This window comes from Grammomys surdaster, unplaced genomic scaffold (genome assembly GCF_004785775.1).
Source record: "Grammomys surdaster isolate TR1022 unplaced genomic scaffold, NIH_TR_1.0 141, whole genome shotgun sequence".
Taxonomy (NCBI): domain Eukaryota; kingdom Metazoa; phylum Chordata; class Mammalia; order Rodentia; family Muridae; genus Grammomys; species Grammomys surdaster.
The window spans coordinates 8,222,048-8,249,592 of record NW_021604599.1 but is presented as its reverse complement, the minus strand read 5'-3'; the positions used below and the strand labels follow the sequence as shown (position 1 = coordinate 8,249,592).

General features: G+C 45.4%; 1 protein-coding gene and 1 pseudogene across 4 annotated transcripts in view; one reads left to right on the top strand and one right to left on the bottom strand.

Annotated features, from left to right (window-relative positions):
- Nucleotides 1-27,545, bottom strand: part of Tjp2 (tight junction protein 2) — a 124,093-nt gene that overhangs the window by 52,475 nt on the left and 44,073 nt on the right. Inside the window, exon 1 of one of the 4 annotated variants that reach the window (XM_028763972.1) lies at nucleotides 25,507-25,736. The exons of 2 other annotated variants lie outside the window; for them this stretch is intronic. In XM_028763972.1, coding sequence (XP_028619805.1) covers nucleotides 25,507-25,566 — 60 coding nt within the window. In that variant the 5' untranslated portion in view covers nucleotides 25,567-25,736. Of the gene's footprint in view, nucleotides 1-25,506; nucleotides 25,737-27,545 lie in introns of those variants that run through there. One more of the 4 variants, XM_028763973.1, reaches the window with a different exon arrangement.
- On the top strand, nucleotides 5,664-6,369 carry LOC114618323 (annotated as a pseudogene).

Below are 27,545 nucleotides of genomic sequence, written 5' to 3'. Positions count from 1 at the left end.
AGCTCTGCCCAGTGTGGAAGAGTCGCCTCCTGGCTGCCTTTGGATAGGATCAAGATGTACAACTCTTGGCTCCTTCAGCACCAAGTCTGCCTGCAGGCTGCCTTGCTTCCCGCCATATTGATAATGGACTAAACCTCTAAAACTGTAAGCCAGCCCCAATTAAATGTTTTCCTTTCTAAGAGTTGCCTTGGTCATGGTGTCTCTTCACAACAGTACCATCCTAGCTAAGACACTTAGTTTCCAAAACCAGACTTCTGAAGGCAGCTGGGACTGATCAGGCTTGCAATCCCAGTACTTCAGAGGTTAAGGCAAAGGGGCCAGGAACCTGAGACCAGGCTGGGTTGTGTGTTGAGTTTCAGGCCAGATGGGTTACCTGAGACTGTCTCAGAAGTTAAATAACAAAATCAAGCAAACAAACAAACACCCCCTAGACTTCTAGCCAAGACAATATATCTGTAAACTTCGAGCCTGCTCACGGCTGGGCTGTGCACTCTGCAGACATCACACATCCAGCTCCAGAACGGCTCCCTGCTCAATCAATACCCTGTAAAGAACACATACAGTGGGGACAGTTGCCTCAGCTTTAAGGTGGGGCTCACAATCCTGACCCTTGCAGAACCATGAAGACTGGATCACATAATGCTAGTACAAAGTTTGCTCCATGCCCACCACACATGACATGACCTCCATAACTATCCCATCATGACACTGTGCTGCTGCTGTGTGTGACAACTACACCCAGGCTGGAACAGACTGCTTGATTTTTCTCATGAGAGTACTAAGATTACCCTAGAACCCAGAAGAACTGAAAAATGTACATGTGTACACACACACACACACACACACGTATAGAAATACTGTTCCTAAAAGTATTATATCGAGGAACAAACTAGTGGGAACTACCTGAGTCTGCCCAGTTGATGTCTGGGCACACAAGTAATCTACTCTTATCACATACTACTGTCTGAGCACAAGAAGGAACGACATAACTACACATGCTACGACACAGATGAACGCTCAGTAATATTAAAGTCCTGTAAAAGGATGCACCACACGATTCTCTTTGCATAAGAAGCCAAGAAGAGTACTTGCCTAGAGCATCATTATTAATGGCCTTTAGCAGAGGCTATTAGCTGCACATCTTTGATTATACAGTAAATGCATTATTACATCAATAAAAATGGGTCTTAATAAACAACACATCGCAAGGTATAATTGTGCACACCGGTAATTCTAGCACATGGGAATTAGAGGCAAGAGATCAGGAGTTCAAGGCCAGCCTCTGCTAACTGACAATTGAGGCCAGTCTGAACTACATGAAACTAGGTCTCAAAACAAAACAACTATGTCTCCCAGATTATACAATCTGAAAGCAGGATCTCAAACCTATGTCCTACCATATGCCATGAGCCAGTCACTTCCTCTGAGAGTCCCCTCCTCTGTTTCACACACCCTCCTAGGGCTGTTTTGAGCTACTCCTCAGACAGTGCAGGCACTGGATTCAGGGTAGCAAACATGTTATATGGAAAAGAGACTGAAGTCAGGAACTTGAGCTAGGAGGTTGCACAGTCAGTAAAGTGCTTCCATGTAAGCCTGAAATCCTGAGTTCTATCCATGTAAGAAAGCCGGGTGGGGCTTTGTGGTCTGTGATCCCAGGGCCAGGGAGCTGGAGACAAAAAGGGGCTCACTGGCACGTCAACTGTCAGTCGATCTAGCCTACTCAGTGAGCTCCAGATGAGACCCTGTCCCAAAAACTGGTACATAGCTCCACATGAACCATATTCATCAATGCTCTCTGGCGTCCACACACAAACTCCTCCTCCAATACCCACACACAAGCACATGAACACACACACACACACTCGCACGCACGGGGACATGCAAAAGTAAAGGAATTAGGTGGCAGTCATCTAAGTAATCAGTAGCTAGGGACTGAACCCAGAGTGGGGCCACACAGCTTGTCTCTTCTCCATTGAAGAAGCTAGCACTTCCACCAGATATCCAACATGGCCTGAAAAAGCTATTGGTGAATATAACTGGACTTCAGACCCCCGGGGTCCTGTGATTGTTCATGGTGAGGCCCCATAGTAGGGACTGGTGAGAATTTGATCCCAGATCTGCAAATATCCCACTTGGATCTCATACACACACACACACACACCAGCAGATAGTTACACTTGAGGCCTCTATGTTCACAGCTCTCCCACACTAAGCTGCAAGGCATAATTTAAATAGGCCATTCTTATTTGTAATTACAAAGAAGCCATTAATAAGCCCAAAAGAAAAGTGCTAATTTGGCAACAAAGGCCCCGCCCTGTCTAACGTGTGATTTTCAATCTGACTCAGCCCATTTATCATTAAAATACGGCTTCACTTTAAAAACAGCTAACACACAAATAAGCCACCACCCCATAATAGACACTAAGATAAAGAAAATTATAAACTGTCTTGTCAAAAGGCAGGTTCAGAAACCACCCATTAGTGCTGCCAGGTTAAGTGCTGCTTTGCAGGGCTGGCCCCGTGTGACACACACAAGGTAAACTGATCCTCCCAGACCTGTGGCATCATCCAAGGATGGCTCACACAGAAAAGAAGACACCTGGTGCTTCTCTTTATCAGCAAGCCTGGTTAAGGCTGCCAAGCTGGTTCCTGCAACATACATACTTTTCCTACTGGAGGAGAAGCCCGTTGAGAACACACCCTTGAACTGCAGTAACAACAGTTAGAAGCTGCAAGTGCAGAATCTCTAACCTGTCCTGGACTTTCAGAGGTCCACTAGAGCCCCTGCATAGCATAGTGACATTGGAGACCTCAGTGTTTAACCATTTTGCACCCAAGAATTTTCTGCCCTGTCAATGTTCCACAGGTGTACTGTTCAGTAGCCCACTGCGACCAGAGAACTGAATATATACAATTAAATTTAATTTGTAACTGGTTAAAAACTTTAAATAGCCATACCTACTACTACACAGTGTTAACCGTAACAATGGCTTAAGTGGTTTCTACTGCTTTACTATTAAAATATATATTACAGGGGCTGGAAAGATGGCTCAACACTTACTGCCCTTCCAGAAGACTCAAGTTCAGTTCCCAGGAGCTCACAGCTCTCTACCACTCCTGCTCCAGGGCATTCGGCGCCCTCTTCTGACCTCCAGAGGCACCAGAGGCATACAAAGTACACACATATCCACGTAAGCCAAATACTGATACATATAAAAGACATCCTTACAAAACTGTAACACATACTAGAATGGACAGCTTCTCACTCCACTTCCGTAGTTAGTGATGTGTGGATTAAAAGCATAGTTGTTTCTAACCTCTTGCAAAAAGCTGCTCTGCATTCAAAAAGAGCCCTGAGGGCTGTGACGAACTCATTGACACAGACGCTTCGCAACATCCGGGGTTCAATCCCTACCTCTGCCAAAAGACAGATAAATCAAAAGGCAACCAAGTATTAGCCTGGCTCGGTGACCCACATCGGTGACTTTAGCACTAGGGAGCAGAGGGAGGGAGATCACCAAAGTTTTGAGGCCTGATCTACATAGAAAGTTCTGGGCCAGCTTGGGCTACATAAATGAGAGCCTATCTCATCAATCAACCAACCAACCAATCAATATGAGAGACAGGGTCTAGCAGTTTATGGTCATTGTGAACCAAATGTGATGTTTTCTATGCTTTTTCCACAAAGGGGAAAAAAAGACTTTTTAAAAGCAGTTTAGCATTTTAAGATTGCTTTTAGTAATATTAAGGTTGCCCCTCCAACCACCACAAGGGAAAAATGTAGACAGGCTGACAAAATTAAGCAAATGGCACTTTTGAAAGCTGTAAGTGAAGCTGGGGGATATAGCTCAGTATCAAAGCATTTTTCTGGCATGTATAATACCCTGGGTTCAAACAGCACAAGAAAAAAATGACTCATTAACTTTATTTTAAGCCATTACCCTATGATATTTTTTAAAGCTTGTGGTTTCAACTGTATAAGTATTTATGATGTATTTAAATGTTCTATTTTAGCTGAGCGCAATGACACACATCTATAATCCTAGAACTACTGATGAGGTGGGAGGACTGAGGCAGGAGGATTACTGAGTTCAAGAAGACTAGCCTGACCTACCAGGAAATTTTGAGGCCAGCCTAGGATTCCTAGTAAATTCCTGTCTCAAAAAACAAAGACAAAAAAAAAAAGTGATGTATATGAAAAACACACATTGTGCAAAATTTTCAAAGACTAAGATCACTACTTAAAATGAGAAAAAGTCATAACTAGATTCGTAAGTGAATGTATTCTGCGGGGTGGGGAGAAAGGGGGTACACACCATACAAGGATGAGAGCCTACCAAACCAATCAGGAAATCTAAAGGAAAAACAGTGAAGAGCTGCAGGTTAAGGGTCAGAGGCTCCAGAGGTGGGGAAGGGAACCGTGAGGCCTCCTCCACAGAGAGAGGCTCAGAGTCAAAGCTGACGAAGATACAGGGCTGGCACACCAGCCAGTCTTGCTAATGACCGTGGCTTCAGAAAACAGATGACAAACTTTTCACCAACAAAAAAAACTCCAGGAGCTTAAAATAGCCCTGATCCTGGACTGTAGGTGCCAGGGTCTTGTAGGAGGCTGTCAGGATGGCTCAGTGGTTTGGAGCACTTGTTGTCGCGTGGTGGCTGCAGCAACAGGGCCACACGTGGTACACATATACAATGCAGGTGACATTCATACACATAAAAGAAATCTTAGCATCCTGCATGGCATTAACACATGAGCTGAGTGGCTAGCCATCTCTGCACAGGTTTCTTTGACTGAGGTTAACATGAGACAGTTTGCAGACAGGAGCTAACATTTTTTTCAATTCCAAGTTAGATTGTATTAAATTCCTCTCATAGAGTCCATATGTGGCTGGCAACAAAACTAATAGACAGAATAAGCACATGACCTTAGAACCTAAGAAGACACCCACCAACCTCTCCTTTTTGTGGAATTCACTTTTTACCAGAAACCTGGCAAAGGCCACTGCCTGGTAACTGATATAAAAGTCCACTAGGGGGCGCAGGAATGCAGAAACTGAAAAAGTCTACCGGTTCTTACCAAATGCAAAATTTCAAAATTAACTGAGAAGAAATTAGAAATGGGCTTTTATTGAGTGCACTAAAAGCTCTCACAAGATCAAAGGTCAGATTCACAAATAGTACAAGAACAAGGAAGAGGATGTTATGATTACCATCCATGCACATCAACACAAATGTCCCAGTAGAACATGAGAGAGCTATTACAGGGTTCATTCAAGACAGTCGGGAGTGATCGGAATCTTCAATCCTCTTCTTCCATAGGGAAAGACTGAGACATAGCACCCAGCCCACCCTCTGAGCGCCTGGCCTCTGACAGAAGTCATCTAGAAAAGGCTATGGCAAGTGAGTGAGTTTCCTGGCTAGGCCTCTCAACGGGAGAACTCAGGCTTTATCTAGGGCAAATGTTCCTGATTCTAACCTCATACCCATCCCTTGGTCATGAAACTTGTCACTAGGAAGCAAAACTCAGTCAGGGAATGACCAACAAGATGGGACTCTTGGAGCATTTCCTGAGTGGCATTGAGTGGAGGTGTCAAGGGGTGGGAGCTCTGTGAAAGGGGACATGCCCCCACCACTTAGAAGGGCCTGTGTTTCAGAGATGACATATGAGGTACGATGTCACCTGTTTCCAAGGGGTGTTGGAGAAAATCTCATCCGCCCTATTTGCAGTGGAGTCTTGGAGGAGCCAGTACAGCCTAGAGATGCCCAAAGATGAGCTACCAAGCCACAGTTGCACTAAGCACCTTCACTCCCTGGTACAGCAGCAACAGACATGCATTGCGGAGCTGAAGGTACCTCAGCTGAGCAGAAGTGAGACATCCAACTGCCAAAGGACGTATGTACAATCCCACTGTCAACTCCAACCTTGCAGACCTGAAGGACACAACTGACTACAAGTTCCTCGAGTGGGTGAACTCCCTACAGCCAGCAAGAGTGGCCTACTGCAGAGGGATGATCAGGACCTGGTGCTGTGCTCCAGGCTGTAATCAAGCACTCCCTGGTAGAGACTGGCTACCCAATCCTACAAATGGAGCTGACCCCCAGGGTCTGGCCACACTTAGAGATGAGACAGAGATGCGATACTGTGAGTACCTTGTGAACAAGTACATCCCGGGCAAGCAGGCTGCGGCAGTGATGGCCCGTGAGAACCAGCGTATGGTGCAGGAACCAGGGCTTGTCATGACAGTCACACACAGTGTGAAGGAGATAGAGAGGGTAACTGGCTTTCAGAGAGAGATGGAATCCGCAAAACCCATCACACAGCAGCTGAGCCCTGAGTCCTCCTCTCTATCTTTCTGCCCTGGCTCATAACTGAGCCATAGACATTCTGCTTTTCTGGCATGAAGAACATTGGGGCAGCCAACCCTCCTCATCTTTAGAGTAGATGCCTGTAACCCCAGACAGCACAAAATCCTAAATATAATGTTTCTTCTTGCCCATCCAAAGTTTATGTAACATGATAAAATATAATTTCTGAATTAAGGAACAGTAAGAAGAGATTTTAACTACTAATAATCAAATGGAACTATTTTTTAAGATATATAATAATAATCAAAACAGTTTAATGAAATAATAATTACTCAAAACTTGTTTCTTTCTTGAAGTTTCCATTACATACTTTCAGACACACCGGACTTCAAACTGAAACCACAGAAAGCTGAACACGAAAGAGTGTGATCTATGGTAGGTATGAACACGGCCATTTCAAGCATGCTCATTTAAAAGTTAACCCTTTAATGAAGGACAAGTGGCTCAATGGGTGAAGCACTTGCCACAGAAACTTAGGATCTAGGTTTAGATCTCCAGAACCCACGTAAAGTCAGATGTGCTAGCATGTGTTCATAATCCCAGAACTCCTAGGTGGGAGGCAGAGACATGAGAATTCCCAGAAGCTCACGGGACAGCTAACTTGATGCATGCAATAACCTGGTATGTGCGGCAATAAATAAGAGATTCCATCTCAAGCAAGGTGGAAGGTGGAGACTGACATCCAGGAACACACTGTGGTATGCACAGCAGCACACCACACACACACACACACACGCACGGGAAAGCAAACACTTTTTAAATATTAAATTTAATTTTAAAAAATTGAGAACGTTTCTTATTAAGAGGACAGGAAAACAGAAGAAAGGCAAGTGGCAGGTTATGGTTCGGCAGTTCCTGGCAGATATCCATCGCACAACTCAGTAAGACACTGGTTGATAGACATACAGGCCATCAGTTACCAAGATACATTGCCACCTATAAGGGGACCACAGGGCCCTCTCAATGCTGCTTTCTTTCGAACTTATACCCTCAAAGAGCTCATCTGTCCTTACGGTACAGTTGTTAATTGATAATCCAGTTGTCAATGGTTTTGTTTATGTATTTGTTTAATTATCAAGGGATAAATTCTCAGTGTGTGGATAATCTACCGAAACTAGGTGAATTCCCTTGCTTTGGGTAGCAATGCAAGTTCCAGGTTGTTTTGCCCTTAAACTATAATCGAAACTGTTCACAGCTTCTGAACACATACTCCAAGGGAAGGCTGAGAGCAAAATCTTGTTTTACATAATCCTCCAGGTAGATCATTAACTCCTGTCAGGAACAGTCACTACACGTGGATTCCGCAAGGCAACTCACTATGTGGAAGAAACACACTGGGCACAAAGAAGTTAAATAAATAAATAAATAAATAAATAAATAAATAAATAAATAAATAAATTGGTCCTTTAAAAAAAAAATCTCTAAACTTACTGTGTGATGTATGTGTGTGTGCACTCAGTCACGCAGACACAAAGTCAAAGGACAACTTCCTGGGGTCGGTTCTCCCTTTCACCTTTACACGGGTCCTAGAGATGGAGCTGAGGTCACTGAGCTTACAAGGCAAACACTTTACCCTCTGACCAAATCTTTGTTTCTTGATCCCAAGCCAGAGTGTGGTTAAAGACACTAAAGGAGTGATGCTCACGACCCCAAAGCCTTAGATGACACATTTAAAGAGGAAGCATAAACTCTTAGCTGTTGCCTCTGTTCTCAATGAAGTCTAGCCAAGAATCCAGTCATAACTGTGTGTCCACTAGTGGTCACAGCAGAGCTTAGAACTGAGAAGCAACATTTTAAATAGTGTTAACAACTGTAAGTTGCCCAGGCAAACACCATTAACACCATTAACTCTGGAAGAGAACCATACTGTGAGAAAACCAGGAAGAAATACAAACAGCCTCAACTAAGCTCCAAGGAAAGTCTTCCTACCTACATCTAGCCCCAGGACTGGCTGGTCCAGGTTTCAGGAGCCTCCTTCCTGGACCCCAGGGCAGCAGCTGGTGCTCTGTATCTCCTCTGTCACCACAATCACCTGGCTCCAAAATTCACTAATCATTATCCCTAGTCAAAATTTCCACTATAGCCAGGTGCTAGTGGCGTGACCATGCACCTTTAATTCCAGCACTCAGGAGGCAGAGGCAGGTAGATCTGTGAGTTCAAGGCCAGCCTGGTCTATATAGTGAGTTCCAGGACAGCCAGCGCTACATTGTGAGACCACATCCCAAACAAACCTTCCACTATACCAACACACGTGTTTTCAGCTCATGAGAAGAAATCAGACAGGTCTGCTGTAAAGCATTAGTGCCTGGTGGACCTAAACCTCCTGGGGACATCTGATGGTTTTAAGAGCTGAATTCTGACCCCAATACACCTTATAGAATTGTGACCCTCAACATGCAAGTTTCCCAGCACACGTGAATTATTTTACCTATCTCTCAATCCACATTTTGTAGCCACAGGATACCTTGGTGTCAATAATACTTTTCAAACTGGGTTGAGGGAAACAGTTATTTCTACCAGAAGCCATGAAGACCTGAAGAAAGCACACTGAGTTGACAACATTTCTATTAATTCAAGGTATGGTTTTAGCCAGGTGTCTATGGAATCTACCTCCTCTAAGCTGTGTCTTACTCATCTCTGAGTCTCTGGGACCTCATAAAGTAATGGAGACACAGAGTCTCTGCAAGAAAACAGCTCTTAAAAATATTGTATCAGGCCAGAGAGATGGCTCAGCAGTTAAGAGCACTGGCTCCTCTTCCACCAGTTGAGTTCAATTTCCAGCAACCACATGATGGCTACAACCATCTATAGGATGGCGATCTGTAGGGATCTGATGCCCTCTTCAGGCATGCAAACAGAGCACTCATATACATAAATAAATAAATCTTTAAAACAAAAATATTGATATATGAGCCAGGCTGTGGTGGTGCAAGCCTTTAATCCCATCACTCAGGAGGCAGAGGAAAGAGAATCTGTGAAGTCAAGGCCAGCTTGATCTACAGAAAGAGTTCCAGGACAGCCAGGGATACACAAAGAAACTCTGTTTCAAAAAAATAAAAAAGGAATATTAATGTATAATTTTTACAGATGATTGCCCAGTGGAAAAATTCGTCCTATACACTTTCAAGAATAAAGCTTACAAGTCTAGAAATCAACATAGAATATGCAACCTTTTGACCTGAGACACAGCTCTGCCATTTACAAAATACATATCTGAATATTGCACAACTAAGTTATCAAAAAATAATAATAGTATATCAAAATAGATCTCTCTTCATAAGCTGGGGACACGCTCAGTTGGTTGATTACTTGCAAAGTGCACACAAAGCCCTAGGTTCCATTCCCAGGGCACATAAACCTGGTATGTGGTCTGTGCCGGTCAGCCTAGCACACAGGAAGTTCTAGGCCATCCTCAGCTACAAAGTTTAGGGCCCTCCTGAGATATTGAGATGGGAGGGAGGGGGAACCTGTATTAAATGTTTACAACTTAGGGCTGCATTCACAGGTACCCTGGGCTGACGACCCAATGTGCTGGAAGAGCTGCTCCCCCTACTTCCTTCCAGCCTGAGGGTAAGACACAGGAGCTGGTGGAATCAAGATTACCTGCAGGTTTCAAATGGACCTGGGCTCACATTTCTTCCTTGTAACATACATCAAGCAAGAGTTTGCTGTTTCTGAGCCTTGGTTTCCTAGTTTATAAAATGAATACAACCCCTCCTTCCCAACTGTCCGGGAGAATTCAGTGAGCTCTAAACCCGAGACTTCCTGCTCCGGCTTCACCAGCAAAAACACCCCGCAACCAAATGCAGCGTGAGAGCACCAGGCAAGACTGGCGCCTCCTCCTGTCCTGTGGGTATCTGATGAGGCATCTCATGCGAGCTCTGTCCAAGGCTTGGAAGCTGAGTTGAAATGAACCTGTCCCCAGTGAACACCGCAGCATCTGTTAAAACCAGGACATGAACTCGGAGCCGTTTGCAAGCTTCACTCAGGAGCGTCTTAGACTTGTTACTCCAGAGATGCCTTCTGCAAGGTGCTTCTCAGGAAGGGGGGGAGGACGGGCTGACCTGTCTCCAGGCCATAAACATCTATACATACATATATATGCATATGTATGCATGTACATATTTATATACATAAACATGTATGCCATAAACACATGTGCTCTTATTTGTCAATCTAAAAGAGAGAAGGAAAGAGATGCTGAGGCAGGAGGGCAGGGAGGAGAGTGAAAGATCCCAGTCCTTAGGGTCCAGGTTCTTCTTTCTCTTTCTTTCACATTCCTTCATTTCCTGAGCAGTAACTATGCTATGTCTGCCCTAGGACTGCAAAGATGCAGATCTGCCTGCCTTCCCAAACAATCCTTCCTAATATAAAAGCATGCCTCCTCCATAGGATTACGTAGATCCAGTGGGGTTCAGATCCTCACTTAAAACACTCAACTGGGCTGGAAAGAGGGCTTATTAGTTAAGAGCACTGGCTGCTCTTACAAAGGACTTAGGTTCAGTTCTCAACACCCACATGGCTGCCCACAACCACCTGTATCTTCAGTTCCAGGGGACCCAGCACTCTCTTCTGACTTCCACAGACTTCTGGACACATGATGGTAATAATACCTATACTCAGGCACATACATGTGCACATAAAATATAATTTTAAAAACCTCTGTGATCTTCTGATTGTATACACACATTTCAAAGAATACTTGGGTTTCTACTTTTGAGGACATTTTTGTAATCCACCAAAGAGCAAGTAATAATCAACTTCTCCCCAGTCATAGCCAGGTGGGAAGAATCCAGACCCAGGGACAGACAGGGATGACAGCTTCCCAGTGTATAACAGGTCAATCCATAAATCACTATCCTAAGTATGAAGCCAAAAGCATAAGGCTGGGAACTGTCAGCTACCGCTGTGTCCTTAGGAGAGTTCATTGCTAGGACATGATCCAACCGAACCAGCCCTGACATTTATTCTTCAAATTATACTCCAGATGCAGGGGACAGTGTAGTGGCTACTTACAGCTGGGGGAGACCCACACACAGCTAATGCACTTAATTAACAAGTCACCTCTCCAGCCCATCTTTCCAGCCCCAGAGTGATTTTAAGTGAGGGTCTGAACTCACACTAGATGGATGTTCTCTTGCTCTTTCCTATTCGGAGGCCAGAGGGACTTGCCAGTGCTACCCAGATGACAGTGAGTCCTCTCTGCCAAGAGACTGGAACACAAGCACGACCTCTCCTGTGCTTTCCAGAGAAGTCGATCACAAACACAACACTTAGAAACTTGGCAATGCCTGAGCTAAATTTATTTTTAACCCAGTTCTCTGTTTGGCCATCTTTTTCAGCAGAAAAGCCCGGGGAGAAATTTATCTTTGAACAGCAGATTGCCTGGTATCCCGACAGAGAGCAAGTTGCAGGGACGGAGGAGGAGAATCTCAGCTGTCTTTCCGAAGTTCCTGACTTTTGTACAGCGAAGACCAGTCAATTCCAGAACTTGACTTAAAATAAATAAATAAAGATAAAAATAAATACTGATATATGTATGTGTGTGTGTGTATATATATGTACAGATCCCTCTTCAAGTTATAACACTAAGCTTAAATATTCATAAATATCTAGGTCAACACAGAGAGAGAGAAAGAGAGAGGGAGAGAATACACATTCATGTGTATGTGCAGGCAGCTAGAGATGTAATGTGGTAGTAGAATGCTTCCATAGCGTGCATGAGGCCTTGGGTCTCATTTCCAGCAAAAATAAATAAACTACACATATATATTTAAGCTCCAGCACAGGGAGAGGTGCAGAGGGAGTGAATTAGGTCACTCCCCAGAAGTTTCTCTCCAGCTCCATTTTCTACTCTCCACACAGTGGGACCCTTTGTTCATTGTTTAAAGCACTGTAAACTGTTTGCACATCTATTGTGAGCTCTGGCTGATTCCAAGTCTGGAGTGGAGGGGAGGGTGGGTAAAATGGGATTCTGTGAATATAGTTCTGGTACTTTCAAATCCACACAAGTTCTGCAAACAGCCAGTTCCAGCTAATCCAGGGAGGGAGCAAAGTCAGGGGTCCTGTGCTTCTCAGTGCGCTCGCTTACCTGTCTATTCTCCGTATAGCGTTTCCAGTTTCTCGGAGAAGCAGTACTGTGGCCAGGAGCCTCAAATGGCGTTTGGTGAATCACATGACCACTGTTTCCAGCTAACAATTAGTAGCAGTAATAGACAGTCAGGGTATGTTGGAGTGGTAGAGAAGATAATTCGAATGAAGGATAAAAATTCACCAATATTCCAAATTCGGGGGGGGGGGGGGAGACAAGTCAAGTTTTTTCCAGGGGTAACAGAGGGCATCGTCAAAGGGACTAAATAAAGATTTTTTAAAGCTAACATGTTATAAAATTCAGATTTTATAAAACAAACTCAAATAACTGAGATCACTACTGCCCACGGTTTTGACGGATTATTCGGTCAGCATGAGATTTGAAGCACAAACTGGGACAAATACGTAATCTCTTTCCATTTCATTTGACAAAATTCCAAAGAAGTTAAAGATGAGTGGAGCCCATTACAAAAAGATCAGATGTATATACTACCTTGCACTTATACTATCAAATGAGGACTTCTAAGACAAGGTACTCACCAGGGTTGATAAGTTACTCATCAAAGAATTAAGTTAATGGAATTAAGCCATCTTCTGTTTCTTCATTAACTTATAAACTTGAAAATCATTATTCCTTTGGTCTCGCTTGATAGCCTAAATTGCTAGGTAGCCCAGGCTAACCTCAAGCTCTTAATTCTCCTGCCTTAGCTTTCCCAAGTGCTGATATTACAAAATTGATACCACAGCTGTCTGTGTCTTTTTTCTTCCAGTTCTAGGGATGAATCCAGGGCCTAGTACATGCTAGGCAGGTGCTCCACTACTAAGCAACACCCTCAGGGCTTTGAGTGTAACTTTGCAAGCTTACTCCTCCTATAGCAAAGTAACCAGAGCCAGAAATGGTGGCACATGCCACCAAACACAGAATTTGAGACCAACCTAGGCAAGCAATATAGTATGATGGGGGAGGCAGGAAAGAGATAAACCACAGGATATAGGCCCTTCCAAAAGTAGGATACCTTATGGAGAAGATAAAGCTGTTACAGGTCACCTGGACTGTATCAGGTGACTGACTATAAGTCAAAGGACAGCCTTGGGAGTGTGCAAACAGAACATCTAGTGCTCCCTCAAAATGATGAAGGGAATAAGACATGACAGCCGCTTCCACTGACTGCTGACGGAGTACCTCAGAGCAATCTCAAGAGGCACCCAGGCTTTCTGGCACAGAGAGCTCTTTTACCAGAGGCCAGACACCTCCAAATCTCTGGCTGCAGAACCCTGGGCAAGGGAAGTACACATGGACGATCTGAAAGCATGAAAGATAGCAGAAGCCTCCCAGGGTTCCTCTTTCCTTCGCCAGCAGCAGCAAGCCGACTCCCCACCTCCTTTCCCCTCACCAGCCTCAGAACCACCAAGGCTGAGGAGGTGACGGCTTCTGCGGAGCCTTGTACAACCCTGGAGTCTGTGGGGCAAATCTAAATGCTGGTGATGGGACCTTGTTTTTATGCCAGCAGCCTTCGGTTGTTTGGGGGACTGCCAGTATTCTGCATTAAGTTTCTCTCTCCTAGAAATCACCATATTTTCCTCACTAAACCCTGACCTACAGGCTCTGCATGCAATGCCTGGTTTACAGATGCAAAGACTAGACACGATAAAATAGTAAACTGCTTAAGATCAGGGAAAGAAGCAGCAAGATAAATTAATTCACGGTCGAGTCTATGTGACTTCAGAGTTACAGACTGACACTTAATCATCCCATAGCTCACAACACAAGGATCCTAATACTTGGAATTCACACAAGAAAGATATGTATATGTGCCCAATATAATGCGCAGGAAATTTTTTAAAAACAGCTTTATTCATAATGGCAACTTTTAAAAGAAAATCCATCCAAAGGATAAAATGCTCAATGCGCATAACACGTGGGATGTTGAGTGTGCACACACATGGAATGATGCTGAGTTTGCAGACACATGGAATGATACTATGCATACATGGGATGATAGTGTGCTACACACATGGAATGGTACTGACTGTGCATACACATGGAATGATGCCGAGTGTGCACGCACATGGGATGCTAGTGCATGCATGTACACGGAATGATGAGTGTGCACACACATGCGATGATACTGACAATGCATACACATGGACTGGTGAGTGCGCACACACATGGAATGTCGCCCCATGTACACACTCATAGGGTGATGCTGAGTGTGCCCACGTGGAATGAGGTTGAACGTGCATATGCATACGCATGGAATGTCACTGAGCAACAAAAGACCTAGTGAGTCTTCTCACACGACAACACAGACAGATATCATGGAGAGTCCCTGGAAAGACGAAAGACATAAATACTGGCTTCTTCATGTCAAGGAAAACTAGTCCCTGGAGAGGAGAATCAAATAAGGTTCCCTTGGTGGGGCCAGTTCGATGACAATACAAAATGTCCATCTTTCTATCCAAATGGAAACCCCACACTGACTTCTGGAAGCCTGCGACTAGACAGCACAACACACAAGTACTGAGTCGTATATTTAAAATATTAAATTTAATATTATATTTTACTGCAATTAAATACCTTCACTTTTGGTACAACCCCCAAAAAAGAATCATTAAGCCTTTTATTTGAAATTTAAACACAAATCTGTATATAAATTATACTTCAACAACCACCACAAACATGACAGTACAGAAAATGTTTGATAATGACTATGTAGGCTGTAGAGGGCAGATCTTTCCTGGAGTCTTCTGTTTCTGTGGTAAATCCTTTCTGTATGGAAATATTCCAGACAAACTGTTCCAAACTCCAGTTCTTAAGAAAGCTCAGAGTATCTTTTCTTTCCCTTCCCAACCACTCCCTCCTGGAGTCATCTGCCAAAGGCATCTGAGCAGTGCACCCAAGACCTTAGATTAAAATCATTCAGGCTGGGCTGCCTTCAATTCCAGTACTCTGGAAGCAGAGGCAAGCAAATCTCTGAGTTCGTGGTCTACAGAGTAAGTTCCAGAACAGCCAGGGCTACACAGTAAAACTCTCAGAAAGAAAAACAAAAACAAACAAACAAACAAACAAGCTTCACTTAGGGCTGAGGTTATAGCTCTGAGGCAGAACACTTGCCTAACAAGAACAGAGCCCTGAGTTTTTCCCAGCAGCCCAAAAAGGAAAGAAAATAAATCCTGATACAGGCCATATACAACTCTGGACCACCTGGGGGCCTCTTACTTTCCAAGAGGCTCCAGCTGCCTGATTTACCCTGGTAACAATAACACTAGGAGGAAAGAAACAAACGTATTCAGTTTCATACCTGGGAAATTTCAGGGAGTGTCTACATTGCCACAAATCTCTCTCCTCCTCTTAAAACTCACCCAGACACTAACCAGAGCAGCCTGAGGCTGGGGAAGTGCTTTCCCTGAGGACGTGCTCAGAAGTGCTGGGCTCCAGCTGAAGCTACAGAGAGCAAGCACTTTCACAGGAGTCCGTGAATGAGGAAGTTCCTCTCTCAACCATCAATCAAGAGTCTGGTTTCTGGTTTGGCTAGAAGAGGAGCTAGAAAAGGCTCCCAACTGCAGCCTGGAGCCCCTTCTGTGCTCATCCAGGCAAAAGTTCACCATGGGGAAGAGTCTACAGCAAAAGACAAGGGTGTGTGGGAGGCTCCCTGCATGCAGCATTGCCTGGAAAGGGTGGAGAAAAGAATGAAAATGGATTCTCAAGAAGCCCTTACAAGACAGCTGGAGTGGGGCTGGAGAGGCAGCTCAGCAGAAAGGAACACTTACTGCTCCTTAGAGGACCCAAGTTCAGTTCCCAGGACCCACAGCTCACAACTGCTTATAACTCCAGTTCCAGGGGGAGTGATTAAGAGTGCTTCCCCTTCTTCCAGAGGACCTGAGTTCAGTTCCCAGCCACCCCATCAGGTGGATCACAATTGCCTGTAATTCCAGCTCCAGGGAATCTGACATCCTCTTCTGGCCTCCAGGGACACGGGTATGTACACATACACATTGAAAATAAACCAAACTTATTTTTTAAATAATAAGGGTTGGAAAGACTTCTCAGTGGTTAAGAGCACTTGCTGCTCTTACGGAAAACCTGGGTTCATTTTCTAGTACCCACAAGGCAGCAGCTCACAACTGAAGGGGCTCTGGCTACCTTGAGTAGGTGAGCATGGCTCCAGCAGACAGACCTTGTCCTTCTCCCCCATTCCCTCGGCCTTGCTTAAAAACTACAACAAAAACAAACAAAAGTGTTGGATTACATTCCTCAGGCTAACCCCCAAGGTCTATTTCCTTTTTGCCAATTCCTCAAGCTCCAGCTATAAAGTCCAGCAATCAAAAGCTCCCCTGGGGCACCTAATTAACATGACCAATTAAGTCCTAACACAGGGTTTCCTATTTTACCTTTATAAACTATCATTTGCCTGTCCCCTCTCCAGCCAGAGGCGGTCCTTTGTCCCACTCTGGGACAAATACCCCTTCCCCATCTTCTTTCAGTCCTCTTCTTTGTTCTTTCTTCCTCTAGCTCCTGTCTCATCCCTTATCCCTGCTCTCTGTCCCTCCAGGGCAAATACATCTCCTTTGTGCTGAGAATTTGGTTTTGGGGGTCCTGAGGTCACACTTTTCCTTTGAACAAGTCTGTGTCTATAATCTGGGCATGGTATAATCCCAGTCAAGAGGATCTCTGAGTTCAAAGCCTAGTCTACATAGAGTAGTCTCCAGGACACACAGTCAGAACTACATACAGAGAGAGATGAGGGAAAAAAAAGTCTCTAACTCCAGTCCCAAGGATATGACACTCTTGTCTGGCCTCTAAGAGTACCAGGCACAAACAAACATAGTTCACAGACATACAAGAAGGCAAAACACCACACATATAGAGTAAAAAATAATGTCAGGAAAAGATTTAAAATAGAATCTGGAAAAGGGAGGAAGAGAAGACAGATGCTGCGGACTTGAGGAGGGACAAGAACCTGCTGGCTGGCCTAGTACATTATTCAAGCTGCAACTTAATAACCGATCTTTCCGTTGCTTTGTGAGCTAAGCAATCAGGCACTCTGGGACCTTCGCCTTTAAACAGTATTTATTTTTTAAATGTCTTTCTGAAAGAATCCAATGGATCTCTTTTTAAAAGAAAAAAAAAAGAAACACATAAACACACACACACACACACACACAAATATACCTGAAGGAGCAAGTAATTTGGAGGATCTTGCTCCAAGCACCTTAGAATGGCTTTACATGCAAGCACTGAGAGCCCTCAGAAAGTTAAGGGCCAAAAATGGCTTTATTAGCCATCAAAACTAAGCAGAGCTTAGTTCTCACATCAAGTGACCAGTTAATTGGCGCTGCGGTTCCTGCTGCTTCCCGGCCTAAGCCAAAAGTTCTGCAACACGGTAACAATTTTAATTGAGCCCAACCTGAGCTAAACACAGCCCCATCTCAACAACAGCACACAGAGAGGTCCAAAAGTAATTCTATACTACTTGTGGTTAAGACGTTTTAGCTCATCAACTATCATCCATTCGCTACATAAATAGAAGGAAGTCTCTCAACTAAGCTCTCCACTAGTCTGATCCATGCTAGCTCATGCCTTCCCACATCGATTGGATCAGATGAGTACACAGTGAATACGTCTGATGCCCTGCCCCGAAAGCCCTTGTGCTTACCACTATGACTCACATAAGGGCAGGGCTCACGGCTAATGGGAAGTGACTGGCGGTATGCAGGGGCTGGAGTAAACAGGGGCAGGTGTACACCAGCCAATCCCACACAGTCGAGCAGCTGACTCCAGACTGAAGAGGACTAAAGAGGAAGCGTGCTCCTCCGAAACTGAGCTCACCAGGAAGTCCTTTAGTTTTGCCAAGAAACTCCCTTAGTAATCTCATCATTCTACTCCGCTGGATCCTCCAGAGACTTGAGAGTGGCGGGTGACGTCTCAGAGAAACATGGATGACTCTCCTGGGTGAAACTCCACCCACCCAGGTTCTCAGGTGCGCCTGCTATCCTTGTAAGGCAAAAAGAAGAAACCGAACTAGAGAAGAACGTGGGTAGGATCAGCTCTCAGATCGTGTAAACAAATTGCTACAGTTGGAAAGTAAAGCAATGAGGCTGGCTGACAAATGTATTTTTCCTTCCTCCTGAGAACAAAGGCCCTGGACGAAAGCTCCAAGCCCTTAGAAGGACCAAATACTACTAGAAGGCATTATCTCCTTGTGCTGTGTAACAGTCAACTCAGAGATTAAAAACATTCCAATTTCATCTTGCAGGGGAGCTCCTTAGGCAGGGAGGTAAACACCCCCCCAGAAATACAGACACATACACACATATGTACGAGAGAGATAGAGAGAGAGAGAGAGAGAGAGAGAGAGAGAGAGAGAGAGAGAGAGAAATATCTTCAAAGTTCACTGAAACTGACCAGATTCACCAGGCCCTTTCTTGCCTACCCAAGTAAGCAGTGCCCAGCAGAGAGGAAGCCTCTCAGGCAAGAAAAGCTGCTTGGAAGACATTTTAGCCAACTGAAGCTGCAAAGGACCCTTCAATCTGCTGAGCCGCCTACAGGCTGTCCAGCATGGTTCAGGTTCCCAGCATTTGTGAGCCTTGGTGATGCAGTTATTCTGGGGTGTTCTGTGCTCATCCGTATGAGGGGCCATTTGTAATCCTGAATCCATATTCCTGTAGGGAACCCCAATAAAACTCACTGGATCACCAAACTCGTCTTTGGTGGCAGCCTTACCACTAAAAGTTGGGTCTATCATGGGTTCCCGATCTGTGTTTGAGTGTTTAGTCTATCCAGTAAAAAAATTCTGTCACACAACACCTAGCTTGCCTTATCTTCAACTCAAGGAACTAAAGTTTCTGTAACAATATCAAAAGTTTTTGTTTACTATGACGGCAAAAATGTAACAGGACTTTTAGACTGGTGTAAAATCTAAAAACTGTTACAACCAAAAAAAACTCCAAACCTGGTCTGGACAGGTGTCTCAGCACATAAGAGCACTGGTTGCTCTTGCCGAGGACCAGGGTTTGGTTCCCAGAACTTACTTCTCTGCTCACAGTCACCTGTTAGCCCAGAGCCAGAGGATCTGCCACGTCTTCTGGCCTCCAAGGGACATCAGTACCCATTGTTGTGCAATACAAGTGCAAGCATATAATAAAATAATTTTAACTTTAATAAGTACCTGGCACAGCGGGTACTTAGCATATTCCAGGCCCTGGGTTCCACCCCCCCACCCCAGCTCCCAGAAACAACAAAGGGGATGGGAGGTATTCATTCAGAGATATGTCAAGATTACATTTTCACCACCACTCTATTTACTCCTCGCACAGAACAGGAGGAGAAACATAAATAGAAGCCACACCCATCAAAGTCTGGTTAGGCTAAAGTCTAAGTTCAACTAAGCACATTACAAAATATATCCTACCATGAAATGATGCCAGCCTGTAGAGTGTTGAAGACCCAACCGTAACCATCTGCCAGGTGGCATTCAACAAATAGCATGTGCTATGACATGACTAAATACAAGTCACTAGCCAAAGGCTTAGGACACCTCACAAATGGCGCCAAGGGCACACAACTAGAGACCGCCTGTGACTCAGTGTCTCCTCTCCTTTGTAGTCACATCACAGTGCATCTCAACTGTTCTTTTTCAGTCAAAGCAAGGGGATGTTTTCTAACCTCAAACTTTCCAGTTCCTACAGTATCCACGTTAAAGCCTCTTTTACAGCTCAAAATATGCACCAGAAGTATAAAAACAGGTTCCATCCTCAGCACCGTAGAGCTAATTCACTAACTAAAAATAAAAACCCCTCCACACTACACATTTTGGAAAGACCCTGAGAAGTTCAAACCATTTATGTAGCAAGCTATTTGGTGATCTGCCTTCTTCAGGCTCCACTTGAAAACAAAGTGATATTCCCCCGGAAGGGCCGAAGCACCTCCTCCTGCCCCTCCACTGTATCACGAAAGAATGAAGAGCATTTGGCCGTGTTAGGCGATGTAACACCTACTTGGAGAAAGCAGAGAAGGGAAGGGAATCGGCCAGATATTAAAGGAGCCTCACAGACACACAGTGGGTTAACACAGACAAGAATTACAGATGTCCACAGGCTCAAGACAGAGGCCATGGTGCTCAACACTTCTGGTCTCCCAGGATGATTATGCACGTGCTGTTCTTGGAGATGTGGGGTTGCCACTCAGAGTTCTCCAGAACCAAGTCACATGTGTTTTGCACAATAACACCCAAGGCTCAAATAGCAATAGCCTTCGAATTCTCAATTTTGACGTCTATTACTGACGTACCATGATAAGTTCACAAATCTTAATACAGTTTTACTTCACAATTATTTTTGTTTTCTCCTAAGCTATCCAATTTTCAAATAAGTGGGACTGGTGATTGGCTTTGCTTTCTATTACTCATGTGATAATTAATGTATAAAGAACTGAAAAACAGAATACGTCCCATCCAAGAAACTAATCAAAAATAATTTAATCCCTGTCGAGGAGAATTATTGGGTTAGCTTTGGTGGTGGTAGCAGTGGTTTGGGTTTTCTGTTTATTTTGAGACAGGATCTTCTTACGTTGCCCAGGCTTGCCTAGAACTCACAGAGATCTGCAAACTTCTGCCTCCATGAGAGCAGGATTAAAGGCATGTGCTACCACAAGTGGCTGGATTACTTCAGCATTGCTGTGTCATTATTTAAATTATTAATTAAATTATTTAAATTAAAAGTGGTACACGCCTTTAATCCCAGCACTCTGGAAGCAACGGCAGGTAGATCTCTGAGTTCCAGGCCAGCCTGGTCTTTGGAGTTCCAGGAGAGCCAGGGCTACACATAGAAACTCTGTCTCAGAAAAACAAAATGGTGCTGAAGAGGTGGCAACATTAAAAGCACTTGCTGGCCGGGCAGTAGTGGCGCACGCCTTTAATCCCAGCACTTGGGAGGCAGAGGCAGGTGGATTTCTGAGTTCGAGGCCAGCCTGGTCTACAGAGTGAGTTCCAGGACAGCCAGGGCTATACAGAGAAACCCTGTCTCGAAGAAAAAAAAAAAAAAAAAGGCACTTGCTGCACTTAAAGAGGACTAAGCCCCAATATGGCTACTCGTAAAACCATCTGTAACTAGAGTCCCAGGAAATACAATCCCCACTTCTGGCACCAGGCATATAATCGATATACAGACATCCATGCAAACAAAGTAGCATACAAATAAAATTAGTTATATTTTAAAAATATTTTTAACTGCAAGTTTTTACGAACTACAACTGGGAAAATTCTCTAGGGGAAAAAAAATCAAATGGCAAAGTATTTGGGGGTGTCAAAGTCCTTACCGTTTTTCTGAGAGGCTAGGGGATAATAGCCAAGATAATAGACACCTGTCATTAAAATAAACTACAACAAGAACACCAGGAGGAAGCCTGCAGGTAGGTGCAGCCCAGTGGCCATCACACTTCTATCATCCAATCAGCAACACCACGGCCCAAGCACACAATGACCCCCGTGCTTAGGAAATTAGTGCATTTGCCAAATTCTAAAAAGCATATCTCTAAATCAAGTGGAAAGAAAGGGAAGAATCCCAACTCATGGTTCAGCATTACACAAAAACTGCCGACTGCTTTCCCAGGTACCCTCCCAAATAAACACCAGCCCTTACAATAACAGAATAGATAGTTCTTCTTAACAGTTAAAGCTAACACCTCCTTAGAATGTCCAGGTGTATGAGCCGCTACTAAAAAGGAGAACAGGGCATCACAAAATTTCCTGTACTGGTTAAATGGCCACTACATGTTTTTGTATTCCTCTCTCTCTCTCTCTCTTTTTTTTTTTTTTTTGGTTTTTCGAGACAGGGTTTCTCTGTGTAGCCCTGGCTGTCCTGGAACTAACTCACTCTGTAGACCAGGCTGGCGTCCAACTCAGAAATCCCCCTGCCTCTGCCTCCCCACTGCTGGGATTAAAGGTGTGCACCACCACTGCCTGGCTCTTTTTTCTTTAAGATTTATTTATTTTATGTATATGAGTACACTGTCACTCTCTTCAGAAGAAGCTGCACCAGAAGAAGGCATCGGATCCCATTACAGATGGTTGTGAGCCACCAAGTGGTTCCCAGGAATTGAACTCAGGACCTCTGAAAGCAATCTGTGCTCTTAGCCACTGAGCCATCTCTCCAGTCCCCCTTCTCTATTCTTAAACCAAGTTCACATGAACTCTGATGTGCTCACCAAACTGGTATTAAGTTGAGCCTCTCAATCTATGGCCCTGATTCCGGTGACTCCCAATGGACCAGCTAACAGGATAATTCGGCTTCCCTCCACCCAAGACTGGGGAAACCATGCACAAGATAGCACCATACCAAAAACACCTTTATCTCGAAATGTCAAGGTCACTGTGGTCACAAGTTCTTTGCATCCCTGATTGTTGCTAGGGATAGAACCAATGAGGCATTTTATTGGGAGACAGCTCTCAACTGAGATAAATCTTTAATGTGGCCAGGCTGCTTAATGAGATTTGTTTTAGGGATTAGGCAAGGAATGCCCTAATGGCTAGTTATCTCCGGAGATGTTGAAAGGTGAGTGATTATTGGTCCTCCCCAATTTCACAGATGCCCTATGGCACCCACATCTCAAGCCACAGCCCAATCAAATCGAAATGTCTTTTTAAACTATTGTACACAGAGCTACAGTGAACTAAAGTGAGCCCCCCACCACCTACTTTCAAGATCTATCTCCTTACAAGATAACTTCCAAGGGAGGGAAAAATCATGTAGAAAGAAAACTAATGGTGGGGATATTGTCATCGCCCAAGCACTCTGATACATTCAAGAAGTGCTCACCACTCACATAGGACATAGTTGGTTAGCTGTGATCTGCTTGCCGTCCGTGGGCAAGGAACTAGATCAAGGGTGAAGCAAACGTAGGCATTAGTCGCTACAAATGAACTCCCCAGAGGGCAATACAAAGATGAAACTGGTCTCAGTCCTAAGCAAACCTCAAAAAGAGGACCCTTTACTGTGTTGGGAGCTAAATGGCCTGTACTGTGAACGCAGCTTGCTGGGCTGTTAAGGGAGCAGAACCAGTAATTAGTACATTAGGAGTTTCTGTGTTTCTCCCTCCCAAGGTTGGGTTATTGCAATTCCAGGCTTTCCAAAGAGAGTTCTACCACCCTTTCCGCATCTCACAGTTTTCATGGGCAACTATCTGGCACTTCCTACCTAGATTTCTAGACCTCCCCTCCCTTATCAACCCCAAATCCTTCACTAAATCCCCATACTTAACTTTTGGGACTCATGACCACTGTGTCCCTCACACCCACCCTATGCCAGTGCACGGTGAGGTAAATGCATTCCCAGCCATTCCCTGTAGTGACTGACATCAGGAAGTATCTGCTCACATACTTTCTTCCCTGAAGGGACGAAGAGAAGACAATCCCACCCTTTGTTGCATCTGTATTACACATCCCTCCCTCAGTGCCAGGGATCATCATCGAAAGCCAGAGCCATCTAAGCAGTCCCCCATCCTCATGTGCACTAGACTCCTGCAAGCAGAAATCCAGTCAATCCAGGACTCAGTCAAGTCCTCAAAGTGCCTAGCACTAAGTAGGTGCTCATTAAATGGTAGCTCAGTGGTACTAAAAAACTCCAGCTGGGGATACAGCTCAAAAAACTATGCTTAAGGCCCTAGGTTCAATACTCAGCACCACACACCCACAGAAACAATCTCTCTCTCTCTCTCTCTCTCTCTCTCTCTCTCTCTCTCTCTCTCATACACACACAGGATTGTACCAGAATTTCAAAAGGAAAAATCCTCCCTTTGTTCAATCTTTGCAAGAAGCTCCGCAGAGGGAAAACAGGAACAACAACAAAAAAAAAAACTCAAAGCCACTGTTACCTTGGCTAAAGCGCTCCCTCGTCTCTTATCTCCCCCAAGAACAGCGCCCTGCCCAGACGCCTAACTGGCACTGTTGACGCCATCCATTCCTTACAAAACTGTGGATGAAGCATGTGGCTTCTCCTTACCTTTTGATTCCCCCACACTGAAGCATTATTCAAGAAAATGTATTGAACTGGCTAGTAATCCTTACCCTAACCAGGATTACTGAATGGCCCTTTGTGACAAATAACAATTACTACTTCCTAATTTGCCAGCCAAAACTACCTTCTTCCCAGGACGGACCCGTTTTCTGTAAAGGGTTGTGGGCACAGCAAACACAGACCACATAGGAAGCTATGAAGGCGTCATCCTCTGCTGGGATTCCAAAGTGGAGACAGGGAGTGTGCAGTGCAGGGCAGTTTCTGGGAGGGGATGACTCTTCACTGGGAACCTCAGGAAAACCACAACCATTATTACTCAGGTCAGACAGTCGCCAGAGAAGCAACTCAGCCTTAGAACCAAAACTAAAATCGAGGGGAAGGCTGTATTCCATTACTGAGCCCTGGCAGGTTCCCTCCCAAGTTCTTCACATTTCAAGAATGTGAAAAGGCCTGAGGTCGAAATCCCTGATTATTTAAACCTTAAAATACACTACTGTGTAAAAGCGGAAACTTAACAAATGGAGACATAAAGTAAAAGGGGTCGATGACAGGTAAGATACTACCAGAACACAAACCATTCATCACTCCCTTCTGGGGCTTCTTCCAAAACCCCGTCTCCATTCCCTCCTGCAAAATAAGCTGTACCGCAGAGGCAGCTGACTGAAAAGGAAAGTGAGGATTTGGGTACCAAAGAGTCCTCCGTTTCTCTCTCGGTACATGGCTTAGACCCTCTGCATTAAGTTGGAAAGAGCACACACACACATACACAGGCGTCCAGTCGGTGACTATAGGCACAGAAAGTCTTGGGAGCCAACACCAGGGCACTGGACTCCACACTTTCCCCTACTTGTGAGTTCATCTCAAAGCCAAGTGACTGCAAGAGGCCATGAGCCATCAGCACCGACCTCCCAATCTTCCCCTCCAGGAGGACCCTTGCTAACTACAGCCCAAAGAGTTGCCGACGGAGAGTGGAGAGCCTCACGGAACCCACCAGCTCCCACGCAACCGCTCGCCGCCGGGCCCGGGAGGAAAACTTACGCGCAGCCAGCCCGACAGCTCCCGCCGCGGTGGGAACCCGCGGTCTCCCCGCACCGGCATCTCGCGCGCGCTTCCCGCACGTCCTCCTCGCCCCGGCTCAGAACTACAAGCTGCAGTGGCGGTCCCCCGCTCGCCACCACGGGGAGCCTCCCCTTTGTCCCTCCTCCCGCGGCGCAGCCGGCCCGCCCCGCGCCTAGCTGCGCCCACGCCGGCCGCCCGGCCGGGGAAACTCCAACGGCCGCTACCACCCCCGCTGCCGGGAGAGAGCTCGCCGGCGCCGCGCCCGAGGCCCCGAGGCGGGCAGCGTCATGCGCTCTGACTCCCGGCCGGCGGCGGAGGACCTGGGGCGGCAGAAGGCTCCCGAGCTCTCACGGCCCGCCTGCACCCCCGCCTCGCTGGCCGGATGGTTCGCTCCGCCGCGCGCTTAGAAGCCAGCAGGTCTGGCCAAGCGCGCGCCCGGGGAAGCGCTGCGCGTTGGCGAGGCTGGCCGGCGTCCGCGGATGCCCGGGAGGTCGAGCGGCGCGTCCGGAGAAACGCTGTTTAAAGAGCATCGCGGGGCTTCCCATAGGCAGCGCTTGCGTTCTCTTCCAGAGAACAACGGGGGAAACCACGAAACCACGAAACTTTGCTTCGGAGGGTGGGCTGCGGGACCAGTGTTGCACCCCAAATTTCGCCAGCTCCACTGCTGACCCACATTCCAAGGATACAAAGGTGTTTGGATTAAATAGTAAAGCGGGACTTTTTAGGGAAATGTCGGCCAGGTTACCTCCTTGGCATATGACCAAGAATTCCAATAAAGAGATTGTAATCCCTCTCCGTCTCTTGCGTATAAAAGACAAGTGGTCACAAAGTTGATCCGACAAGATTTATTCAGAATACCCCCTAGTGCAAGAATCGTGCGATTCAAGCAAACTGTCCTATTATAAAAGTACGTTGACTAGAGAGTCAAAATGATACACGTGATTTGGAATTAGAAAGCGTTGCCCCCCTCCACCCCCCCCGTCCCTGCTGTTCTTCCCTTTAAATAGGAGAACAACCCCTAGTTTGGTCCACAAATAGAAAGGTAAAAGGTAGAAAGGGCTGGATAGCCCCATGACGAAATCCAGATGCCGGCGGGCTCTTTGAAAAGTGGCTTCACTTCCTGTCTAATCAGAACAAGTTTGGCAATATATGTGGAAAAACAAGTCTTGCAGATGCTGCCCTCAAAGCGTTATGCTGCTGGCCTCCTTTGGAGTAGGAAGTCCACGCCTCTGAGTAAGCGCTGTGAGTAACATTTCCCACTTTATCTCCAGTTTCCACGGGGACGCGGGCTGGTCTTCCTGACTGGCGCGTTGTGCTACTCTCCTCCTGATCTAAGCACCTATTTAAAAATGGTTCTCCAAATTAGGAGGCGCTGACTTACACAGTGGTAATGACTGCACTTATGAGCCGGTCACACCTTACTTTCATGAGCTTATTACGTCAACAAAGCATCTACAAAGGAGGAAAGGGCCCAGAATGCAGCAATTACACCTGTTGAATGGTTACCTTTTCCTCCCGAGAGTGGATCTGTCCAATTTGAGCCATCCTTGCCACCTGCCTGTATTGGCATTTCACTTTCAGTTAACGAAAATTAGAGACAATGAACATTTCGGTTTCTCAGTCATACTACCTACATTTCCAGGGATGACAGCCACATGTGCCTAATGACTGGACTGGGCAGAACAAATTAAGAATATTTGCATCGTGACAAATGATGACAGATTTATACCATAATACCAATTCTTCTGACACAACACCTGATCGGAGGCATTCCACATATGGTTGAAAACTCCATTCAATTACTACGCCGGCTTTGTGATGGCAGTATAAGCCATACAACTGGAATGTGTGACAAGCTCTTGCTATGTAGCGCAGGCTACCCTCAACCTAGAGATTGCCTGCCTGAGGATTTGGAGTGCTGAGATTACAGCGAGATTAACTGCACTTTTCTGAGAAGCAATGTATTTCATAGTGATACAATATCTCAAACCTACTCCTGGAATCCCGCCCCCCCCCCC